This window comes from Siniperca chuatsi, linkage group LG18 (assembly GCF_020085105.1).
Source record: "Siniperca chuatsi isolate FFG_IHB_CAS linkage group LG18, ASM2008510v1, whole genome shotgun sequence".
Classification (NCBI taxonomy): Eukaryota; Metazoa; Chordata; class Actinopteri; order Centrarchiformes; family Sinipercidae; genus Siniperca; species Siniperca chuatsi.
This window is the reverse complement of record NC_058059.1, coordinates 17,161,013-17,185,765: the sequence shown is the minus strand read 5'-3', so window position 1 is coordinate 17,185,765 and position 24,753 is coordinate 17,161,013. Positions and strand designations below refer to the sequence as shown.

Here is a 24,753-nt window from a genome sequence, read left to right as displayed (position 1 = left end):
ATTTCACAATAACACAGCAGAATTTATTGTTTATTATTATTAATTTATCATTATTATTTTGATTTATTTTGACTTTTTATTGGACTTTGAGGGAGACTCTCTTTGAAGTGCTTCTCCTTTTATCAGTGGCTCTCAATGTTTGTACAAGATTGTGTTTTCATTATGTTGCTATTTCTTGGATTTGTGTATTAAATGACAGTGTTTTTAGGTTTCAAGTATACATCTCAGAGTACATCTGAAAGGAATGTAATTTGTCAAAGCCTATGAATGAAGTTCAAATCTCCCCCATCATCTCTCTCACACACACACAAATATACAAACCTGTCCAGTGCAATGCAGCAGAGGTGCAGGATGGATGCTGTCGTCAACAGGACGTCCAGAGACGTTCGGACCAGGCAGAAGATCTCTCCGTACCGCCACTGGCCGGTGGTCAGCTCGATCGCAGCGAAGGGCATCACCACCAGCGCAACCAGCAAGTCAGCAAATGCCAGCGACACAATGAAGTAGTTAGTCTTCTTCTTTCTAAGAGTAGAGGAGACAACAAGAAACAAGCTAGCATCAAAACATTATCCACAAAAGTCATCAGTAAAAGTTCATGGTGTACTATATGTTGTACTGTACCATCATGTCTCACATGACTATAATAAGCTTGCATCTCTGACCTTTAAAGGTTTTGCATATAAAAATAAAGACTGTCTCATGTCTGTTTGTTTGAAGGATTTGAGGAAATATAATGATTAAAATGACAGCTATTAAGTACCTTTAAACAACTTTTCATGTATAGATCAAATGTTTAACTTAAAGGGGGTACCTTGAGGCTGGGTGAGTTTTGTACAGATTCTGCTGGCTGCAGATAGACCCTTCTCATTTCACTTGGACTTTAAAGCCAGATTGGACCACTGTTACTGCTTCCAGCATTGAAAAAGACAACAGGCTTACCGTAGATGCCTGTCCTTGCAGAGGGCCACCATAACCAGCAGGTTTCCAAGCACTGTCATGATGATAATGATGGAAAGAAAGATGGTGAGAACGATCTTCTCCAGCGAACTGAGGAATTCCTGCTTTTGTTCATGTTGTTCTTGTCCTGCATTTATTACGTCATCCAACAAACTGTGAGACAAAAAACACAACTTTGTCAGTTAATATTTTGAAACTCCTCATATAAGATTATTGGGGTTAGATAATATTGATAGAAGATTAGTATTGTATAGATAGAGAGGAAACAAGGTAGAGAGAGACGAGGGAACTTCATGCCAGGGATGTTGCATTAACCTGGTTTTAAAAAGCAAAGATTTAACAAAACTAGCTTATTATTGTAATTTGTAAACTGGTTAGTAATTTAGGTTGGTTAGTTTTTTTAAATGTAACAGAGTTTGAATTCATGACTTACTGTCGAGGTGATGCTGTGGCCATCACTGGTCATCTGCATTAAGGTCAGCAGAGGATAGTCCTCATCCCCCCATGCTCTGGCCCTGTTGACACACACAGACACACACACACACACACACGCATGATGTAATTGTGCTGGCTCCTGCAATAAGTCTGCATTTTTCCGAAAATAGTAACCAGCTTGCGTGTACAAAAGGGCTGGATTTCTTCTTGTTTGTCCATCTTGTGGAAGCATTAAGGCACCAGAAATGTGATATTTGTACCTCAAATAAGTAACTGGATCACAGCTTGAAAGCGTGTGATATTTATAAGACAAATAAGCTGCAACAGGCAGCAGCTGTCTCTGCCAGATTCCATCAGCATGTTAGTTTGTCTTTGTAATGCAATAATAATACCATGCTTTAGTGAGTACCACAAGGGAAAATCTCCTTTTTATTTCCCTGTCAAGGGAGGTCAAAGGTCAGATATCAGCTCCTGAACAGCAGGTAGCGATGGGGTGGAAGAGATTCAGCAGATCCTTGTTCTCCCTGTTGAAGGACAGTTTGTCTGACCTTGTAGCCCTTATTTAACCTGCCAAATAAGGTAAACATATTGATTTTACCAACGACAGCCAGAGGCAACGAGAGGACAATTAGTTTACAAACAGATGACGGACCCTGTTGTACTTTCTTTGTTTCTGTCAAATCAATCAACTTCAGATTCAGATCAGTATACAGCTTCTCGTTTTTTTTCTTGGCTAATTACAGCTCTCTAATTGAGTCCAAGAACATCAGTGGACGCTCCAGAAATGAACCCTAAGAGAACCAAGCCACATCTTGTGGGACATGTGGGTAAAAAGGTGCATATGAATATTATTATTATAATTTACGTTTCTCCAGCAATTTTGATGTTATAGTAGTCTTGTCGTGCTTTACCACCACTTTTTTGACCTGTCTGTAGATCTTCTCTGTTTGTAAAGTGTACTGGTAACATGATGTGTAGTGATATTTCATTCAAAAATATACAAGACTAAGAGTCTACAGCCATGCTAGCAGCTCTGTGAGGCTGTACTTAGGCACAGCAATGCTTTGAGCTAAATGCTAACTTCAGCATGCTAACATGCTCACAATGAGAATATAAGCATGTTGATGCTTACAGTAGAAGCAGGTATAACGTTTACCAAGTTTACCATCTTATTTTAGACGCTTTTTCTGTTCCAACGTTAATGGCAATCCATCTGATAGTTGTTGAGCTATTTTAGTCTGGACCAAAGTGGTGGACAGACATACTGACCTACAGAACAAACATTGCCATCCCTAGAGCCATGCTAATAGCATGGTTAAAAATAGTTTTATTATAAAATATATACAGATAGGATACAGAAATGTATTGCACCAAGGCAAGACACAAGTACATACTGTTTCTCTCTATATTTACAATAACTGAGAAGATTATGTCAAAATCCACCAGTGTGACAGGAAATGAACATGGCTGGAGTCACGCTCAGAGTCATTTTACAGTAAGTATCTGTTCTTGAAGAACAGCAGAGAGGCTTTCATTGGTACAGTTGGGGATGCCTTATCAGCTTTAAGCACCTATTACAACATCTGCTGCGTCTCTGTCTTTTTATGACGGCTGTCAGGTCTTATCGCACCGAGGGTCAATATCATCACACTGTGACAGCCGGCAATCCTGTCAACAACACCTACTTCCTGAGGCAGATCACCATTTACAGTTTGTCATGGCTGGGTATCATGTATTCCAGTAATTCTCAATTCCCTGGTGTCAGTGCAGTGTTGGCTGTAAGGCTTTGATGCAAGTTTAACTTATCGCTTTATTTCATCTTGACACTTTGATTCTGTCCATGTTTCTATGTAAGCATCCATCATTCACTAGACTGAATCTTGGCATCAAATCATTCGACTTGTCTCAATTCCGAATAAAGACCATTGCAGTATGGGTCGGCGAGACTGGTCTTGATTTGCTCGCTGGTCCCCAGAGACAAAAAGCCAGAGGACCCCTGATCTAGTCAAAGGCTTTTCCAGTTCGGACTTGTCCAGTCTTTGTGTTTTAGACATACACATAACATTCACTGGGTTGTGAAAATATATGGGTTTTTCTTTCAAATGTCTTGAAATTGAGCTGAAATTGAAATCAAAACAGAGGTCACAAGAAAAGTTCAGGGTGATTTCTATTAACGGCTCCACTTCCTTGAGGAAAGCAGAGAGATAGGCTAACACAAACCTGACAGATTACACCAAAGCCTTATTGTACTTGGCTGAAGAGCATACATACCATCTGTACTAACAAGGGCCAGTAAGACACTATGTTCTTTTTCTGAACACATCAGGACCATGGACAGATTATAAAATGCCACCACGCGCCACCACCATCTTTGGTGGTGGTCAAGTACCCACACAAATGTTTTAAGATTTTCTTAATCCAGTGATTCCCAACCAGGTACTTCTGGAGTCTCCAGGGGAAACGTGCAACGATTGTGGAGTATCTGAAGAAAATTTTATATTTATTGTCATAATAACCACTAAACTACCATCTTCAACGGGCCGACTGCACAGGACACGCCCCCCACCAACCAGTCAGCTGTAACACCTGAACACAACATGTTATGGTTGAAAGTTTGTGAAAACTAGTTAGCAAGCAAGACCAAATCTACTGAAAAAAAAATAAATAAATAGGCCAAGCCTAAACATCAACAATTCCAGGATCACTATGTCTTGTAGGGAAACATTTTGTAACAATATGCAGTTTTATATCATTAATATAGCTAAATAACATCCACCGAAACAAAAAAGGTTGGGTACCACTGTCATACATAAAAGTCACTTGACGCAGAGGCTCTGACATACAAACAGGGAGAACAGCGCACAATTTTGGACAGTCTCTACTTTAAGGCATTCACTTGCACTTGATGATATATGTGAAAAGTGACTGAAGTACTTTTTGTGAACGATGAACAAAGAGAGCCTGAGAAAGTAGATCAAATCCTGCTTAATTTCACACCTCCACACACCTGGCCAATAAACAAATGATATAAGACCTAACAAGCATCTAATTTGAAGCATTAGAGGCCCCTGACCCCTTGGGCACTTGGGCCTGTACCCGCATCCATGATTAGGACGCAAAATCACTGATTATACACAGAGTAAATATAATTAACTGTCAAGCTGCTGAATGAATAATTCAGCTCAACAATGGTGCACAGATTGGATGTGTTCAGCCACCCAGTTTTCAATAGCACACTGAAAAATGACTGATTACTGTTTGCATCTCAAATGATCCGTAGAGGAAACTGTAATAAGCATTATCCTTTTGTTCTTTCTCTATCTCTCACACACACACTCACACACAGAAATCTTTACTGGACAACAAAGCTAACACTACCCACTACCGTACCCGTTGCTCACTTAGTTACTCACACATCGGAATCTAAAGAATGAGAAAATATTTGCTCAATCTGAATTGCAACGATAGAAAAAAAAAGAAGAGAGAAAGACAGAGTGAGAAGGGAGAGAAGCTGTATTTCTGACATGTTGCTACGGTTCTCCTGTGTGATGTGTGTCCAGGGAGGCGTGTTTTCACAGCTCACCGTGTCCATTTCACATCTGACTGACACAGGCTTGAACTGAACAGAATGAACTCTGGAGAGCAGGGGGCTGGAAGAGACTAGGTTGTTTTTTGTCTATTTTCTATATCCTGTATAGCCCACAGTTGTTATTATTGTCATTATTCAAAAAAAGTTTCTTTTGATTTTATTCATTTTTTTATCATCATCCTTACTGTCATCATTATTGACTATGATCAAAGCTCTAGAATATATGCTAAAACTAAATTGTGCATCATGTCAGTGAAGCTAATTGAATAGCAATTGAAATACTAAGAGTCTCTAGCCATGCTAGCAGCTCTGTGAGACTACTTAGGCTACATCCCCATTACTACGTTTTCGTTTTAAAACTACGTTTTAAAATGAAAACGATCTCTGTCCAGATGAGCGTTTCAGCCCTGTTTCAGAAATAATCTCTGTCCATATTAACACGCCTTAAAATGCATTTCACTGGGTATGTGCGGGCCGGTTGTAAACAGGAACCAGACTGTCTACTCTGCAGGTGGATGTTCAGTTATAGTAAATACTGCAAACAAAGAACAACAATTGCAAAAAGTAAGACCAGATATTTCTTTGCTTGGACTGACAACGAGGCATAGACAACAAGGTCAGCAACGCCTGTAATTCGTTATCCATGTTGAATGAGCAAATGGTAGTCGAGGCTTGATGTTTGTTTTCTTCCGGAAAAGGGATACATGATATGGGCATGGCGAATCATGGAAGGACACGTAGTGACTGACAAGACCCAATCAAGAAGTGAACCTGAGTGTCTGCGTCATCATTTCCAAAAGCCTCTGTTTTTGTATGTCCAAATTAGAATGCAACATGGAGTTTTCAAACAAAAACAGGGCCAGCAGCGTTTCCAAACGTATCCGTTTTCAGGGCTCGAAAACTCTGCAATAGTGTGGACGCTAGGTGTAAATGTAGCAAAACTCATGCGTACATGTTGATGTTTAGCAGATGTTTACTATGTTCATCATCTTAGTTTCGCATGTTAGCATGCTAACATTTGTGAATTAGCACTAAACATAAAGCTGAAGCTGATGGGAATGTCAGTTTTATAGGTATTTGGTCATAAACCAAAGTATTGTAAATTCTGACCTGATGATGGCACGAGGTGAAAAGCCAAGGGATCAGCAGTTTTTACTATTCATTCTGTGATGATGGCAATCATGGCAATCTATCCAAATGTTGGTGAGATATTTTACCTAAAACCACAAATCCTTTAGTTTTAAAAGTCATGGAATCACCAAAGTCAGTGGGATTCATCCTTTGGGCACCATGAATGTCTGTACAAAATGTAGTGCCAACCCATCAAAGTTGTGATGAGATATATCACTGGATAAAACTTGCTGCTGGTGTTGCTATATGACATGTCACGGGATCACTACATTAGGATCTGGGCACAACAATTTCAGGCAATCCCTCCAAAAGTTGCTGAGATATTTAAATCTGGACTAAAGTGGTAGAACAACCTAAAAAAGAAACATACAGATTAAAGGCCCTTTCAGACAAAATGGCTTGTGCCACGCCACAACGGTTTTGCGCTGTGCCAATCTTGCCTTGTTGAACCTAGTTGAAGTTGATGAATACTCGCGTGGCCAATAGAAGCGAGGCAGCCAGCCAGGCAGGCACGGAAGTGAAGGCAAAATGCAGGAAAAGCTGATATTGTGTATGTGTCTGATTTCCCAGAATTGTACAACACAAGTTTGCAGTTGTATTCAGACCTCGGGAAGAAAGCCGTATCTTGGGAACATGTTTCCAACAAAGTGGGTATATCAAGTGTTTTTAAACAGGTAACTTGTACGTAGGCAATATGTCTAGGCTATATGATAAACCTAGAGCTGGTGGCTGGTGGTTTGCACTGTCCTCCGCAACTTCCCCAAAAACCTAGCAGATCACTGATCCCAGCGGCGAGCACAAATCGTGTTGTGTCTGAAAGAGCCTTAAGTTTCTTGTAGGTAGTGCTGCTCTGGAAGAGGAAATAATTTCGTTGGCTGAAAATCCCAGTGGGCAGAGCCAAAAGCCGCTGTGGCTTTGTAGCATATGAAAATCAACTTGCTCATTAGATTTCCGCAAATGTTTCACATCAAACCAGCAATATGAAGCAATATCAGGTCAGGAGTAACAAAGGCTAACAACAAAGGAGATCAGTTCAAGTCAAGACATTAACACATCTATGTTTGTCTATATGTATATTTGTTTATAACATACTATTGAAAAGTAAAGATAGATAGATAGATAGATAGATAGATAGATAGATAGATAGATAGATAGATAGATAGATAGATAGATAGATAGATAGATAGATAGATAGATAGATAGATAGATAGATAGATAGATAGATAGATAGATAGATAGATAGATAGATAGATAGATGTGGACTGAGATTGACTGATAAACAAAAACAAACAGGCAGACAGACGATGTAGGAGGACTGACTGACTCATCTGATGTGAGCTGTAATTAGAAGATGCTCACTCACCATCTGGGAAACTTCCTGATCTACAGTGCTGAGCTGCACAAACTGCCTACCTGATGCATGTCTGAAAACCTGACTCTAATTGATTCAAGACAAAGTTTATGTCTCTGTCAAAGACGTCTCTGGAAAGACGTTTTCTCTTGATGCTATAACATTAGCTTTGCCTTCAACAGCTACCACATCACTCAGTTTCCATTGACAGTGAGTGACCACAGGTGCTGTTAAAAGGTGTAAGAGTGTGTAATTGAAAATGCACACCTTAAAATAATAATAGTCACACTTTATAGTGGCTCAAACAATGGGATGTGGGTGCATCAAAGATGTTGCAGAAAAGAATTGTGACAATCTTTAAGAGGAGAAGATGGACAAAATGAATTCAGAAGTTATTCATTGTATCTTTGAAATTATGTTTGTCAAAGGACTATTTTATATACAGTACAACATTTCAGCCTCCAACTCTCAAGACGTGTGCCATGAGGTCAGTGAGGAGACACTGGGATGTTAGACAAGTACATTTCTTTCTTTGCTACCATTTGGATACTTTCACTTAGAATCACTCTATAAAGCTATTTTTACTTTTACATTAGGACTTGAGTATTTCCTCCTCCTGTGGGCACAGGATACTCCTCTCTGAAATTGTATTTCGTTATATAATTTTAACTGGTTTCCCCCATTTTATTATTGCTCTGTAACCCTGTTTCATTTCATTTTCTGGCACTGCATTTAGCACTGACTGTTAAATGTGACTTACAAAAAAAATGGTTATTGCACCACACACAAGAAAAATTCCACACTACATAAACAATGATTTTCCAGCAAGTGTACCAAAATCTAAACAAGAACAATTTGCTATGTGCTGACTCTTGACAATGTGCCCATGAGTGTGTGCTAAGATCATGTGTAATTTAACAAAAGTCTAAAAGTTGCAAATCATGTTAATTTGATTAAACAGTAGTGTGTTGTGACCATTGTATCACTGTTAACACAACACATGCAGCAAATTAAATGCTCTTTAACTCTCCACTCACTTGTTTTCTTGTCAGGTGGGAAGTAAATACTTCTCACATAATCTCACACCTCAGATTGTGAGAGGGTTGAACGTGTGTGTGTGTGTGTGTGTGTGTGTGTGTGTGTGTGTGTGTGTGTGTGTGTGTGTGTGTGTGTGTGTGCCATATGAACATTTGTTTGTTTGTATGTGGAGGAGGAGTCTTTGGTCCTGTTGCTAAGGAGACTGAGAGGTATCACTGAGGTATCATGCTCTGCAGACTATCCTCCTGTAATTTTAAATGTTTGAGTAAGGAAGGCTGGCTCTTAAACAAACTACTGCCGGGGCAGATGCTCTCACCATGTGTGTGTAGTGTCTGAGAAGTAGCTGCTGATCAGTGTTGATATACATTAGAAGGCGAGATTAAAAGATAAATCTGGTTTTGTATATGTCTTATTATCAACAAACCCCATGAAAAGATCAAAATCACAAGTGAATTGATCCTACGTGCCTCTGTAGCCAAAGCCTGATCTTATTCCTCTGTGCCATATACCTCCACTGTTGTCAAAAAATATTTAAAAACACATCAATGAGCCACACTGTTACACTAAGTGACATGTTCCTTCATTACCATGAACATGGGCACAGTAGTTTATTTTGAGTCAATCCCAAATTCTCACTAAATACTCGCTAGAACACCAAATGTGTATTAATCCGCCACTGAAAGTAGTCCCCAACAAATGCACAATTTACATTTGCTTGAGTAACAGTTGCTAAAAACTACAGTGCCCAGCTGTTTTAGGAATAAAAAAAAAATGAAAATGAAAGTATATATTCATGACAAGTTTTTACAGATTTACTTCTTCAGTAGGAATTTGGGCTGAGTAATGCAGTGTTGGTTTTCGTCTTCTCACAAGATTTTTTGACAATAACAAGAATGATTTCCCCGGCATTATCCTTTAAGGGAAAACACACAAACAGTATTCAATATATTACTACTATTTTTTTTAAATGTACTCGGGTCCACTTTCCCAGAATCTGTACACTTCTGCTTCATTTGGTGATTCCTACATGTCCTAATGTATATTGCATGCATGCAGTTTGTGCAGGTGGAGAGAGTGATAGCAATAGCGCAGGAAGAGCAAGACAGTCAAGAAAATAGTGTAAGCACTCCTCAAGCTGTTCTGCAGAGCTGCATTGCATTCTGGTCTACTTTGCTGCTATTGTGAGTGTATAATTTTTATACAATGAATCTTGCGCTGAAATGATGGCACAAAAAAAAGCCCTTGCTCTTTTTGTTTTAGGTCTGGAGTGTGTCTTCAAACATTTTCCAAATGTTATTGGGTGGTATGATTAGGACTCACTGGTGGAGGTGTTGTTTACTCATATGTTAAGACCTGCAAACATCACTCAACACCAAGCTTCTTTTTCCAGTTGGAGCCTCACACAGAAGCCCAGTGTGTTTGTGCATATGAATTATGTTTGTCTTCAAAAGACCCATCCACACACCCTGCACAAGTTCAAATTTAGCTCATCAGGTTGCTGCTTGGTCCCCAACTGTGAGGAAAGTCAAAGGAGAAACCACAGGTGTCACCAAATCAACCAGGGCCATATATTTGCCACAGATCCTGCCACCTATTCATCCCCTAACCTAAAATGTTTCAACTTTCAAAACATGTACAGTGTTTACAACATTAGAGAAAAAGATGAAAAAAGAAATGTAATGGGAAACCAAAGTAAACATAACACAAAGTGTCCCTAAAGCCTAACATTTCCTCCCAGCTCCCCGTTAATGCTCACTGGGATCAAAACATCACCACTTCTTCTCTTCTACACTTCAGCGACAACACAATCTGATCTTTTTAAAACTGATATCAGTCATATTGCGTTATGAATACAGACAGATACATTACACACTCCGAGTTCAGAGGCTCTTCACCTCGATTGACTTGGAGCTTGTGGAAAGATGATGAATATGTTTTGCCACTATTTTTTACAGCTGCAGAACTTAAAGAGTACAAAACACAGATAGCAGAACCCCTGTCAGTTTAACTCAGCAATGATCAGCCAAAAGCAAAAAAAAAAAAAAAAACACCATCCGGTCTCTCTCCCTCACACACACACACACACACACACACACACACACACACACAGAGTCAGGGAGTTTTGATTTTACAGTATTATGTTAACTGAAACCAGCAGCAGGAAACAGAGGAACTGGAAAAATGACAAACGTGTTAAGCTTGCTCGAGAACCAATTGGTTTGGGATGCCAATCAAAACCATGAAATAACTCCCCACCACCAGCAGCAGCCAGCACACCAACATACAACACACACACACACTTTCTCTAGTTGGGTTTTCAGTAGAACCATGTAACACTAAACTTTAAATTCTTAAATCTGCAGTGGAAAGAGCATTTAGAGTGTACAGAATGTCACTAAAACAATTTTAAGTGGTAATCTCTCGGATCCTTGATTTTATGTCTCCAACTTGTTCATGTTGCTGTGTTTTCTTCACTACAATGCCCAGGGATCACCTGTCAATCAAATAAATGTTTTCTGCCTTTGGATTCTCTGTTGATAAAGTTTCTATAGATGATGCTCATTTCACTGTCTGTATATAGAAGCCATGGCTAACACTGCTCATGCAAGCAACCCAGGTCCAGTGTTGGGAAAGTTACTTGAAAAATGTAATCAAATACTCATTGAAAAAAGTTACTAATTAATTACAGTACTTAGTAACTAAGAAAGTACTTACATTAGGCTCTTTACATTACTTTTGTTACACAGCCGTTAGCTCCGTCAAAGGTGCTTTTAAACTCACACTTACACCTCAAATCTTCTGTATTTAGCATGTGTAGAAATATAAACAAGACATATGGTTTAATGATCAGGACCTTCAACAGCTAGCATTACATTAACCCAGGTGCTGTACACAGCACTCCAGAAATTCCATCCTCACAGTGAAGTTGTGGGGTTCACACACCCTCCAACTCTGACTGAATTCCTGACTGTTAGGTTACTACTGGCTAACGTTAGCAAGCCAGCTAAGAACACACAACATATACTGTATATACAACTTGGAGGTACTAAGAGTTGCATTTCCAATCTTTTGGTAGAGGGTAGCTGCTTCCCCTCACCTCCAGACCCTGAGCCAGGCTAACATGTCCTGGACCAGTCTCTCCACTGAACACAGAGACCAAACTGATATCATCCGTCCATCAAACTCCTGGTAAGACAGCGAACAAGCCGGCTCCCAAAATTAATGGAGCTTTTCTGGTAGTAAAAGTAGTAACTGTAGTGTTTTACTGAATTTTAAATTGTAATCCCTCACCCTGCTCGTTACTGAAAAAGTAATCACATTACTGTAACATGTCTCTAAGTAATGCGTTACTGCCCAATTCTTCCTCAACATAAATTCTCTCCAGAAAAAAACCTACCAGACTGCAGGTGGAAAAACTCCTCTGAACTGTTAAATTACTGTTGTTAGTCACTAAAAATGGACACATGAGAAAAAGATGGGATGCACCGATATGTCAGCCGAACATTGGTAGCGGCCAATATTCACCTTGTTGACTGCTATCGGCCTATCGGCAAATAGGATGACATTCACAGATGGCAGTGGCTGATGTTTATCTGTTGTGTCACATCAATTTTGCGCTGGCTACATTTTGTGTTGGTTATTTGTATTTGTTGTTTTGTATTTTCTATCTACAATCTTTTTGTGTGTGTGAACATGACTGCATGTGATTATGCAGTATTTTCTTAATATGGACCCCCGGAAAAGTAGTTGTTGCCAATGTAACAACTAAAGGGGATCCAAATAAACAATAAACAATATTCTCCTAAAGCCATGAGTCAATATTTTATATCCAGAAATTGTCTGTACACCCGCTGTGCAGCAAAATTAATCTGCTGCTCCAAAAAGGTTGAACAAAACATATCCAACAATTACTGAATATTCAATAACCTTTAGTTTTTTCAGATTTTCTCCCTTGGTGAAGAGGCGCTGACTTTTCCATGTGCTCACAGGGATGCACTAAATCACACAGTAGCCTGTTGCACGCATGACTGGAGCAAGATGCAACTCTGAGTGGATGGAGCATGTCTTCTGAATAAAGCTGTGTGGGTGAGGGTAATGGGTTGTGAGCAGGTAATTGAGCGTGCTGGGCTCGTCACAATAAGGGTGCCAGCTCACTGGATGAAGGGGGTAAACGGAGAATGACTACAGAATGAAGTGAATATCACACAAACATGTGCATGGAAGTACACACACACACACACACACACACACACACACACTCAAAGCTACATGTGCACAAATGCAAAAGACAGGCAGGCTGTGGAAATAAATAATCTACCCAGGGCCATCACCCACTATGCCTCCCCATGGATTTAGTTAGGAGTGATCAGTTTTCCACTTTCTCATAGCACCACTGTCCACATCAATATCTCCTACAGCACACGTGCTGCCGGGAAATCATGCTTAAAATAAGTTCAAGGAAACAATTATACCCCAACCATTAAAAAGAAAAAAATAACAACAAACAGCTTCTTCTCATAAAGATTTTACTTCAAATCAAACTATATACATACTAAAAGCAACAACTATTTAAAATGTTGTCAGTCCCTCTTCATTCATTTATCCACAGATGTATAATGGTTAACTTGATGTTTTGCATGGCCTCCATGCAAACATACATAAGTACAATTATTCAAATAAAACAAATAAAATTATTTTACAGTGATAATATTTAACTGAAAATTGTTATCTACAAGTTTTGTCCAGCACCAGTGAATAGATGGACGTGCAACAAACTTTGCCTGCGGACATTCAGCCTACTTTCTAGTTTGCCAAGATATGCTGCTGTTGTGATGTTTTCTATAGTAGCAGAAGAGTTGTGAGTATCGCTGTCTGGAGTTGGTTTGCTGGCTCTGGGAAACCGCCTCGTCCTCTCTGGCTGTTAGCTTCGCAGAAGCAACTGTAGGGACAGTTTGCTAACCCACAACCTAGCTAACGTTAGTAACATTACTTGCTGTGTGCATTAAGCAGTTGTTCACCATGAGAATTTGAAGGCTCCACTCACTGGCTGCATTGTCAATCGCAGAAATGTCTACTCACTTCTTGACAACACAAGTGCACTGTGTTTTTATTTATTAGTCCAGTGGGAAACCCCTGTTCACTAAGTTCACTAATCTTTTATTTCACATTCCTTGCACTAAGGCTGCAACTAATGGTGATTCACTTTTTTTAATTACTTAGTCTATAAAATGTTAGGAAATAGTTAAAATGCCCAAGGCAATGTCTTGAAATTGATTGTTTTGTTCTACCAACGGTCCAAAATCCAAAGATATTCCACAATGATATAAAACATAGAGAAACTGCAAATCTTCATATTTGAGAAGCACGGTGAATTTTTGCTTACTGTATGACTTAAATGATTAATTGATTATTAAAATTGTTGTCAGTTAATTCTATGTTGATCTACAAATCGATTAATCAGTTAATACTGTCAGCACTACCTTGTATCACTTTTTGGAGTGTAAAAGTGATGTAAAAGTAGTTTTCTGTCATATGTCAGTCAAACCAAATTTAACCAATTAAACAATTCTGGCTTGCAAGATTTTGCTAAAACAATCTCACATTCCTCCTCTCCACACCTAGACCTGCAGAGCACTAGCACACTTGTTCAGGTATAGGTGTAGTTCTGTGTATCTCAGTGGGTGGAATGCAAGTCAGTCACTAGTTGTTTTTTCATACTGGACAAAATAAACAGCTGCAAAAGGCTTCCTAACAAACCGCGAAGAACAGAAAGGAGAGAAGAGTCTAGATGAGTGAAGAAAAACTGGGTAAATATCTTCAAGGAAAAAGTATTTCCATACTGTATCCGCAATAGGACCAAAACAAAGAGCTTACGTTAATGTTGACAACACTGTGTTGAATTTACTACTGCTCATACCATAACTTATCTCTATTGATAACCAAGAGGCAAAAAGTATAGACGGATATGTTGCTTTGGGTGATGTGACACTGATAATGAATAAGGCCTGGCTAGCCCTGGGAATCAGGCTAATGAGTTGGCGTTGGTACAGACGGCCTAAAATTAGCCTGAAGGTGGTGGCTCTCTCCTACTGTCCACAGGGGAGTGGCTAATAAGGACAGCACAGTAGGCAATAGCAGGGACAAGAAATTAACTGTTTTTGGTAAAGGCAGAGACCAGGGCAGATCCCCAAAATCTTTTTCTGTGACTAATACACTGTTTTATCTTCATTTAAGGGGCAGGTTACTTGAGTACATTCACTGTCTCTCAACACCAGTTTGTTTTACCTGCCTGATTAATTTACAGATGCTCATACCTAAAAACTGGACAGGGCTATCAGTCTGCTTATGGCTGCTAGCCAGTGGTGGAGTTGTGCCTTGCTTTGGGTTTAAATTTTTGGATGAAGCAGGAGTGCTTATTTTCTTCACAGGTCATCAAAATCATATCTGAATTTTATCCAGATTCAACTTTTGATACAATAAACTGTCTAAAAATGGTGAATCACCATGATGGCTTGTTTTCACAAATTGCCTTTTATTTATTTTGTCTTCTTCCCAGATGCTGCCAGAGGTTACACAATTGAGCCTGTTTATTCCTGGGAAACAATTTAAGGGAAGATGAGTGATGAGGATCTATTGGTTCTTATTCTCACTGCTGAATAGGACCAATGCTGTGTGTTTAAAGGGTTACACAGTGTGGCCTCCATGTACTATGTTTTGTACATGTAGACAAGCCAAAAGATGTTGGCAAGCTAATGCTGGTTTGGACTTACTGAGAAAAGGAGCCATGTCAAGGGAAAGCAATGAAAGTGATTTTATTACCATAGAGGAGATTTAAACAATGGCCTAGGGAATTACTATTGGATAAAACCACTGCATCAGCCTTGTTTGAAAAAGCTGCATCATGTGTGTTTCAGTCTAACTAAATATAAGTCACCCCTTCTTAATATCTGTAATACTTTATGCTTTAGCGAAGACTGCAGGCAAACAATCAGAACAGTACGAGTGGGCTGTGGGCTATCATGGTTGTCTTGTTGAGCTGCCATTTAATTTTGATTATGTTTGATTACATCACTGAAATGGGAAATATGTCAAGTGAGATCAATGAATGACACCCTAAATCCACTGACCACTTCTGCCATTTCACTAGCCAAATACCTACTATATATTATAACTTGCCTCTCAACCTTCATTTAAACACCATGCTGGATGAAATCTCATGAAATGATTTCCTAATATGCAATTAATATTCTCCATTGACAAGAAGAAATACATTTCCTACCATAAAAAAGGTACAAAAACAATATACAAACAATATATGTTAGTAAAACAGTAGTTTGACACTGACCTATTACAGCAAATAAGTAAGTAGGTTAGTTTTATGTATATAGCACTTCAAAACAGTAGTTACAGTTATTTAGAGAATGGAGAAAAGAAAGTGAGAAAACAGAGCAAATCGACAAGTCGATGTATAGTACGAGTGTGCCTTTGCCTAACTTAAAGTTACCTAAACCCAATAGTTACCAACTGTTTTGACATTAAAAGGTGAAAATATCATGTCTAATTCATGCTGCTGTCATTTTGTAGAAATGCTTTGTCTTCCAACCCTATCGCCAGACAAGAACATCAATATTGGACAATTCTCTAAAACCCCAGATTCAATGGCAACATTTTAAAACGTTTCACTTTCTACAGTAACGTTGCCCATGGCAACTACGGTATGTTTAAGGTTACGGAAAGATCATGGTTATGTCAAATAAAATATGGTTATAGTATGGTTAGGGAAAGGCAACTAAAGCAGTTGGTTAACGTTACTGAAAGGTTGTGGTTATGGTTAGTACAAAAGCAAATGCTAACTGCAGGTCTGTAATGGGAAGTGAACTCTGGTCTCCTGCATGAAAGTCGCACACTACACACTACTTTCTGCGTTGGCATTGAACGTTAATAGTGAGGTGCAGAACCGTCCAATATGGACATAATTCCTAGGGATACTGGGCTGAGTATTAATATTATTCGCAACACATAGTCTGATTTTCCTTGCTCTTGGAGCCAAAATGTTTAGGTTTGTTGAATAGAATGGTTAGCTAATGGATAACTTAATGCAGCTGCGTTCTCACAAAACAAGGTAAAGAGGTATACCTCACTGAGACTGGAAAACTTGGTTTCAGTAAATTAGTGTTAGGCAGGCTTAGGGTAGGTTATCTATGGTTTGAAAAATTTTAAAAAGCTTGAAAACACATCATCGGACTTGGAGGTAAATGTTTCCTGCTTTTGCCACCTGATATCTACTCCTTTACTTACTAGAATACTCAAATATTTAAATGTCAATCTACTTCTACTTAGGACATTATGCTCTTTTCACAACTTTTCAAAAACCTTTTGCCTTTCTCTTTTTTGATCCCTCTCTTTCTCTCTCACACAAACTCACACACATGCTCACATAGTGTAAACAGTACAATCTACAGTGTATCAGAGCAGTTATCTTACTGTTGTACAGTACTATTACAATGTTTACACTCAATTAAAGGCTCAATCAATTGAAAAGCAGCCAAATATACAGCAGCAGCCACCAACACCTTCTGAAGTGCATCCATCAATAGATGTGTGTGTGTGTGTGTGTGTGTGTGTGTGTGTGTGTGTGTGTACATGAGCTTCTGTGTGGATACAGTAATAAATGCGTGTGTCTGTGTGTGGTCCATGTTCCTAATAGACAAACTATACTGTAGTAAAATAACAAGGACGGAGAAATTGCAGCACGTCTGCGCTGAAATGTCAGCAGTCAGTTCACTGTGTTCGGCATAATTGAACAACAGCAGACCTTTTCGTGTCTCCAAACATTTTTGGAGACGATGACGTGAAACAAAGTCTTACAAATCTTTCCGCGGCTGTCTCAGCAGACCAACAGACCCAGGAATGACTGGGCAGATACCCCTGAATTCTCCTCCTGTTGAAACCCTTTTTTCAACTATTACGCACATCTACTGTAGATACACCTCTCATAAAACAAGTGATAAGAGCTAAAGTTCAACTAAAGTTTAAGCACTTATTCTGAAGTTTATTTGAATATGTACTAAATATTAAACAAAACCCTATCTGTTGTAATGGAAAGTTGTAGCCCATTAACTTCTGCTCCTCTATCTACATGTATAATATTTCTAGAATATATCTGCAGACTATATTCCTGTCTATATAAAAGTCTCTGCACATGTACCTTTACATTTGTTGTAGTTTAAAGAAAATAACAAATAGAAGCACTACAAGTGGTGAAATCAGGGACATCAGCTAATTTTAAGAGGTAAATTCATAGTTTACAGACTAATAGAATAAAACTGATGTGCAGTAAGTGTCCTCTTAGAGGGAAAAACAGTACTTATAATGACCATCAAATGTAGTTCAAATATCATTCTTTTTTGTTTACAAGTGGGTTGATTAACATAAATTATGAATATGACACATTGTAGTAATTGGGGCTATGAATGAGTCAAGTAGTGAATGATAATTTTAAAATTATAAACAGTCAAAATGAAGTGCATTGCATTTGATTTGATGACTGCAGATTAGGCAAGGAGGAGGATGGAGACAAGATGAATTCACCACTCAAATATCCTGCTGCCATTTCAGTGTCAATACATAAATGTGACAATGACAATTAGAAAAATGCCGAACTCCTGGTTGGAGACAAAACACAGTAAACTGTTTCTTGCAAGCAAATATTCCGAGAAAATAGTGTAATTCGAGTTTTCAGTTCTTTAAATTTTACTTAATTAAACTGTCATTATTATCTGGAGAGTAGCGGTGTGTTTGAAGTTGAACTCGACACAGCTTAAACATGACTGTGACATGCTAAAAATTGAAATTCTCTTACAAACATTTCTTCTACCTCTCTTCCTCCTGTCTGTCAAACTTTTCAAAACACATTTCATGTAACATGCTCACCTGTGCCGGGCTCCTCGCCACCGTTCCTCCGACCCTGACGCCGCAGTGCGTACTCCTGGCTTTCATGCTCCGGCTGAAATGAAGAAAAGAATACAAAAAAAGCCGCGTGCACAGAGAGTCCGATCTGCACGAGCCGCAGATGAATGACACTGGGCGACAGTCCGCCTCGTGCCATTGAGATGGAGGAAGACAGAGAGAAAGAGAGGTAGAGGTAGAGAGAGGTGATCGATGCTGCCATCGTGTGGCCATATAATGCAATGAGACAGAGGAGATAGTCACAGTTTGACGGCTGCCCAGAAAGTTGTAGACAATAAATAAAATCAAAACTAAATCGTTAAACTAAAATATAACTAATTTAACTAAATTATGGAGACAAAAAGCAGGAAAATAGAGTATGTACGCACAATAAAGTATGTTAAGTATTTAATAGGCCTAATAGTGAAGCATTATTGCAAAACGGTTTTTTTTTATATTCAAATAAAAATGTGAGTTAACGAAATGAAAATCGGTTCAGAAATGAGCTAATCCAGAAATTAGCTAACATTAGCGCTAGCTGTTGGGAGGCGGAAGTTCAAATTCATGAATTTAGTGTTAAGATTTAGTGTAAGATTTTAGTGTAAATTAGTATAATTGCCAACAAATAAAAAAGAAGACAAAAGTAACTTGATGCTGCAAAACCTAAGTGGTTTAAAGCCTTTTTATTCAACGCCTCCTCTGTCGGTTCAGAAATTAGCTTCTAATATTCGCGGGTAATTTTCACTGAAGCTTTGAAGCCGGGACAGCTAGTTTTATCTACTTTATTGTTAGCTACTTTAGTCCAGTGGTTCCCAACCTAGGGTCGGCCCTCTCCAATGGGTCACAAGATAAATCTGAGGGGTTGTGAGATAATTGTTTTCTTTTTTGTTGAAACCATGAAAACAAGTGAGAAGTTTAGAGGGGAAGCTTCATATCGGAACTGCTAACAACTCATAGGCATCTGAAACATGATAAAAGCCCCCAACGCAACACTACTTTCTTGTAAGGAGACACAAGCCAAGACGGTTGTTGTGTGTTAATCTTTAAAATGCATTTATATATCACAAATGTTTTTACTTTTTTTTAAACGTAAAATCTTAATCAGAAAAGTAACCAGTAACTATAGCTGTCAAATAAATGTAGTGGAGTAAAAATGGATAGACTTACTGTAAAGTACAAGTACCTCAAACTTGTACTGAAGAACAGTACTTGACTAAATATACTTAGTTACTTTTCACCACTGATGTCTAATGTAGGCCGATGGCTTGCAGATGTTTAACATTGTTGAAGTATGGCTCTCTGTGCTTCTTGTTTCTATATTCTGACAGCCTCTCTTGCATGTACAGGCACATGCAGTGGTGGAGGAAGTACTCAGAGTAAAACTAGCTAAATTAGCAAAAATGTGCACATCAAGCACACTAAACTAGAGAAGGCAATTTCTGAAGAAGTTGTGGTATAAATGCTGGATGTTGAAAAGCTGATTGTATGAAGAGGCAGCTGCAAAATATAGTGAAAGGAGTTTAAATGGAAGTTTTACAATAAAGACTTAAATGAGCTTAAGTGTACTGAAAAGGAGTTTAAGATAAAACATCAGCTGAGGTCTAAGAACTGAACTATAAGCACTGCAGTGAGCCGAAATGTTTGTGTGTGTTTATGACCATGTAGCTATCTGTGTGTTACTGTTACCACTAACACCTCTGTCGGTCTGTCTTAAAGCTGCTGTGAGATACATGTGGCAGTAGTTTCACAGAAATGTCAGTAAATTGACTTTTATACATTTAGAGCAGTCTTATCATTGAGGCTAACTACACTAAACAGCTATGTAAACATCAATGCACCTTATCCTACTCCAACAGTAATCGACAGTTAACTGTAGAAAGTGTAACATCACTTGAACATCTTACCTGCACCCTCATGTTTGTTTATAACTTCAACATCTTTGGTACTTGCACACAGCTGTATCATGCCGCCTACCTCTCCTTATGTAGTTATACCGGATCCGGAACATGTTATGGTGTGTTTATTATTTTACTAAATAAATGTTACCTTGTATCTTAAAACTGTATTTTTTCTGTCTGTGTTTTCTGAATGGCGCTACAGAAAACATTTGGTACAACAACAGAGCCATATATATGATGTTTACATGCTTAAGACATAATGGGGATACTCTGAAAACCCATCATAACCAGGATACTTGTGCGCATGTAAACGCACTCAATGATGTTCTTTCTTTCAAATATGAAGCTGAGCTGTCAAACTAGTTGCAGTAGAAAAAGTAGCCTATCTGTATTGACATAACTTTTTCTGTGTTTGTTTATTTAATGGCTCTATGAAAAATACACGGGAGTAAACCGTGGCCCCCACCACTCTCTGTGTGTGGTCACCGTGAAAGACCAATCAAGTCCTTTTAATTCATTTCAAAAAGATAATGTTCATATTGTGGTCTTGTATGTGAGTATAAAATGTGTAAATAACACCAATACCTTATCCTTGTTGTTGAGCTCTTCACCATAAAAAAAAAGTCCAAGGGGGGAAAGAGGCGGTGCCCCTGAAAGCTGTGACATTACAGCAGGTAGGCGATAAATTGCATTAAGATTAAAGTCAGCTTGTGCCTTGGGCACATCAGTGTATTTTGAGTGTTTCAGAACCATGGACAGCTTCAGGAGGGAAGAGAGAGAGAAAGATAGACTTGATTACTAATACTAATAATGCTACTAAATGTCAGTGGTGGAAGAAGTATTCAGATCATTTACTTAAGTAAAAGTAGAAATACCATACTCCATTATAAGTAAAAGTCCTGCATTCAAAATGTTACTTGAGTAAAAGTACAAGCACAGTACAAGTATTATCAGCAAAATGTACTAAAAGTATTACAAGTAAAATTTTTCATTAACCAAATACACTTCTTTCAGTGTGTGTTATTTTATTAATAATCCATTGTATTTTTGAATATTATTACTTTTTGTAATTTGTCAATGGGTTGCCAATTTTAGGTACTTTATACACTACTGGTTTGTTTAATGGTAAAGCACTGCATCATATTTTATAAGATCATCACATGTTTTGTTTGTAAAATCTTAATCTGAGAAGTTATTATTAACTACAGCTGTCAGATACATGTGATGCAGTAAAAAGTACAATTTTCAACAACATTTTCCTGTGAAATATCAGTGTTTTCCCTGTGAAAAAGTAGAAATATACAGTAGCTGAAAATGAAAATACTCCAGTAAAGTACCTCAAAAGTGTACCTAAGTACAATACTGAGAAAATGTACTTAGTTACATTCCACCACTGCCAAATAGCATTAAAAGAAAGAGTAACTAATCTGTCAAAGCTGGAATGATGGAGATCTATGACAGGAGAGTGTTAAACAATCTATTTCATATGGGTGAGATACCCGGTTGCAGCACAATCATTGAGGATCACAGATCTAATCTAGCACAAAATCGAAATACAATAATTACACACTCAAGTGAAGTTATTTCTTAGGCAAGCATTAAATATGCTGTGTGTATGTAAGAGAGTAGGGGAATGACATGCAGCAAACGGTCCAGCTGAATCAAACCGAGGACTCACTGCTCAGGGCATTTCAGGCCATGTGGTATGCGTCCTAACCACTCAGTTATCGGGCGGCCAATGCTGTATATAATGCAATGTTTAAATGCACTAGTTTGGTAGGTTTTCATTTGAAGGAAATATGGGGTATGGGAGCATAAATATAATATAGTTTTCTCATTTTTTTAAAGGACAAAACACGGGTTTCTTTAAACCTTTGGGGGGAGGCAGTTTTCCTTCCAAATAGGAGCCCAAGACACACTTAAAAGGCGGCACTTCCACCTACGGGTACAGCCTTCAGTCCACCAATTTCACAGCGCAGGAGGTAGGTTTTTTATTTTATTTTGTCTTCTTAACATCTTCTTAACAAAAAAATCTAAGAAGAATATACACCTAAAATATCTAAGACATTCTCTACAAATTCAAATGAATTCAAATAAAAATATACAACTAAAATAATTATAATTAAATAATTTAAGAATTAACCAATTCAGTAAAGCGCTAATCCATGCAATACATTTCTTTTGGTTTTATATTTTTACTTAATTTAGTTTGCAGATAGTTTATGTATTTTAGAATGGCTCTACGAAAAATACTAGGAAGTAAACCGGAGACACCCTACTCTTGGCCCCCACCACTCCCTGCGTGTGGTCGCCGTGAAAGACCAACCAAGACCAAGAAAAAATCGAAAAGTCAAAATTTTTGGGGGAAATTTTTAAATAAAAGGTTTATTTAGATTTAAATAAATAAAACCAAATAAACGAATATATTAAATGAAATAAATGAAAAAAGAAATGAAAAAGAAGAAGCAGAAAAATGGGGCTGGGGAAATCAGCACCTAATTTATTTCATAAAAAAGGCAAATAATCCATGATTTGATTGAAGCTTGTGCTTAATTCATCTGGCTTTGTAATGTTGATTTAACAAAGCAGGGTAGGAATTAATTCGCTTTCTTGTGGACTATATTTGTAATACGAGTTAACCTTTTTAGATTAATTTTCAGGCAAAGGTATAAAGAAATTAATAAAGAAAATAATAAGAGGGAGTCTTAGGGTGGGTTTGTATTTTTAAGATTGTGCCAATAAAAATGTGTGATTAAAAAAATCTATAAATGCTGGACCACAAACTGTTTAATGCCTCAGGCTTAAAAGATGCTGGGGCCCTTGTGTTAGAACTAATGTTGATTTTCTCCCTACAGGACACAGTCACAGCTGACATTGCTGGTGCTCTGGGAGCAATGGAGAATCCTCAAACTGCTGGTGGAGTGTGACAAGGTCTTCGAAATTGAGGAGGCCCTTTAGCTTCCAATTGAAAAAGCATTTAAAAAACTGCCTTTTGTCAAGGTTTGCATAGTTTTGTTTTTTGACTTTCTAAAACTTTTTACTTGTTGAATTGTTTATATTTAGCCTACCATTTAAATGTTTGAAATACATTTCTAATTTTTCGCACCTTTATTCATTGTTTCTTGAGTAAATATTCCATTATTTATACACCTCTGACATAAAATTAGTTGTATTTACTGTTGCTTCTGTAATATTTGGCGCTTAGTTTTATGGAAAAGTTTTACTCAAGACTACACAAGAAGAGGCAGACAGAAGACAAGTTATTATATCAAGAATGCCAGCAAAGCATTATTCAGGCCATGACGTATTATCATTTAAATTCCACAGCTTCTTAGACTGTACAAATGTTTTTCACCTAACGTATTTCAATGCAACATCGGAAACAATATTATAGTTGGTCTATTGCCTATAATTACATAAATGTCATGCCTGCATAGCTATAAACTGCAAACACTTCTTTGGCCACAATTGTGATTATTCGGTTACAAGAAACGTTAAAGTTTCACAAAGACGTGCCTTTACCATGGACATAGAGTTATGTGTATTTGTCATAGACTATAACAGCTTTAAGTTTTTGGCACAACACTAAATTGTATTAGAACTAATACACACAGAGAGGAGTTTGGGACACCACAGGCACTTTGAGGGTGAGAAGGCAAAGAGCGGCGGGGTGCAGCAGTCATCACTCTCCCGTCTTAGTTTAACTGAAAGCACACTTTAATAGAAAAAATATAGTATAATATCAGTAAATACATATTGAATAATAAATGTTACAAAAATAAATACATGTCTAATAGTAGCTTATCTGTAGAATTTTGTGTTTATTTTATCTTTTCAGAATGGCCCTAAGGAGATCTGGACGAAGCCTGAAACTCCCTATTTCAAGCCCCCACCACTCCACATTATGTGTGGTGGCTGTGGTGGAGCAGCCCAGGGTGGTGTCCTGGGAGTTTATAAATAATGGTGCAAGGCCAGCCACCACAAATAATAATAAAGTTGCCACCATTTTCGACAGAAAGACGGAGGTTAAAGCGAGGGCCACATGTTGAGGGGGCAGTCTACCCCTTGTACTCTTAATGTTGTTAAGGACACAATGTTTTTTAGAAGTGCTCCTCTGGCAATTTCAGAGGGGCTAAGAGAGGAGGCAGAGGCCCTCCTCAAACCCGGGCCCTCCGCTGACCCCCTCAGAAGCTGCAGGGATGCCCAAAGCCTTATGATGGATGCGGAGGTGGTCGAGGTAAGTCAATTTTTGGCCAACGGGACGGCGGTGTGGAAATAAATGTGTTGTTATACTAAAGTTTAAGAGTTCTTGAGTATCGGTATAAAATGTGAAATTACACCAATCCACCTTGTTCAATTTGTTAATGTAAATTTATTAGTAGTATTTATTTTATTGTTATTTATTC

At 38.2% G+C, this 24,753-nt stretch overlaps 1 protein-coding gene across 5 annotated transcripts in view; it reads right to left on the bottom strand.

Annotated features, from left to right (window-relative positions):
• The window catches only part of si:dkey-247m21.3 (5-hydroxytryptamine receptor 4), a 55,773-nt gene that overhangs the window by 28,566 nt on the left and 2,454 nt on the right, over positions 1–24,753 (bottom strand). For 2 of the 5 annotated variants that reach the window (XM_044174557.1, XM_044174558.1), the window contains exons 2-5: positions 18,435–18,507; positions 1,391–1,472; positions 940–1,110; positions 322–522 (exon numbers count right to left, since the gene is read on the bottom strand). In XM_044174557.1, coding sequence (XP_044030492.1) covers positions 322–522; positions 940–1,110; positions 1,391–1,413 — 395 coding nt within the window. In that variant the 5' untranslated portion in view covers positions 1,414–1,472; positions 18,435–18,507. Of the gene's footprint in view, positions 1–321; positions 523–939; positions 1,111–1,390; positions 1,473–18,434; positions 18,740–24,753 lie in introns of those variants that run through there. The other 3 variants (XM_044174561.1, XM_044174560.1, XM_044174559.1) reach the window with 3 other exon arrangements.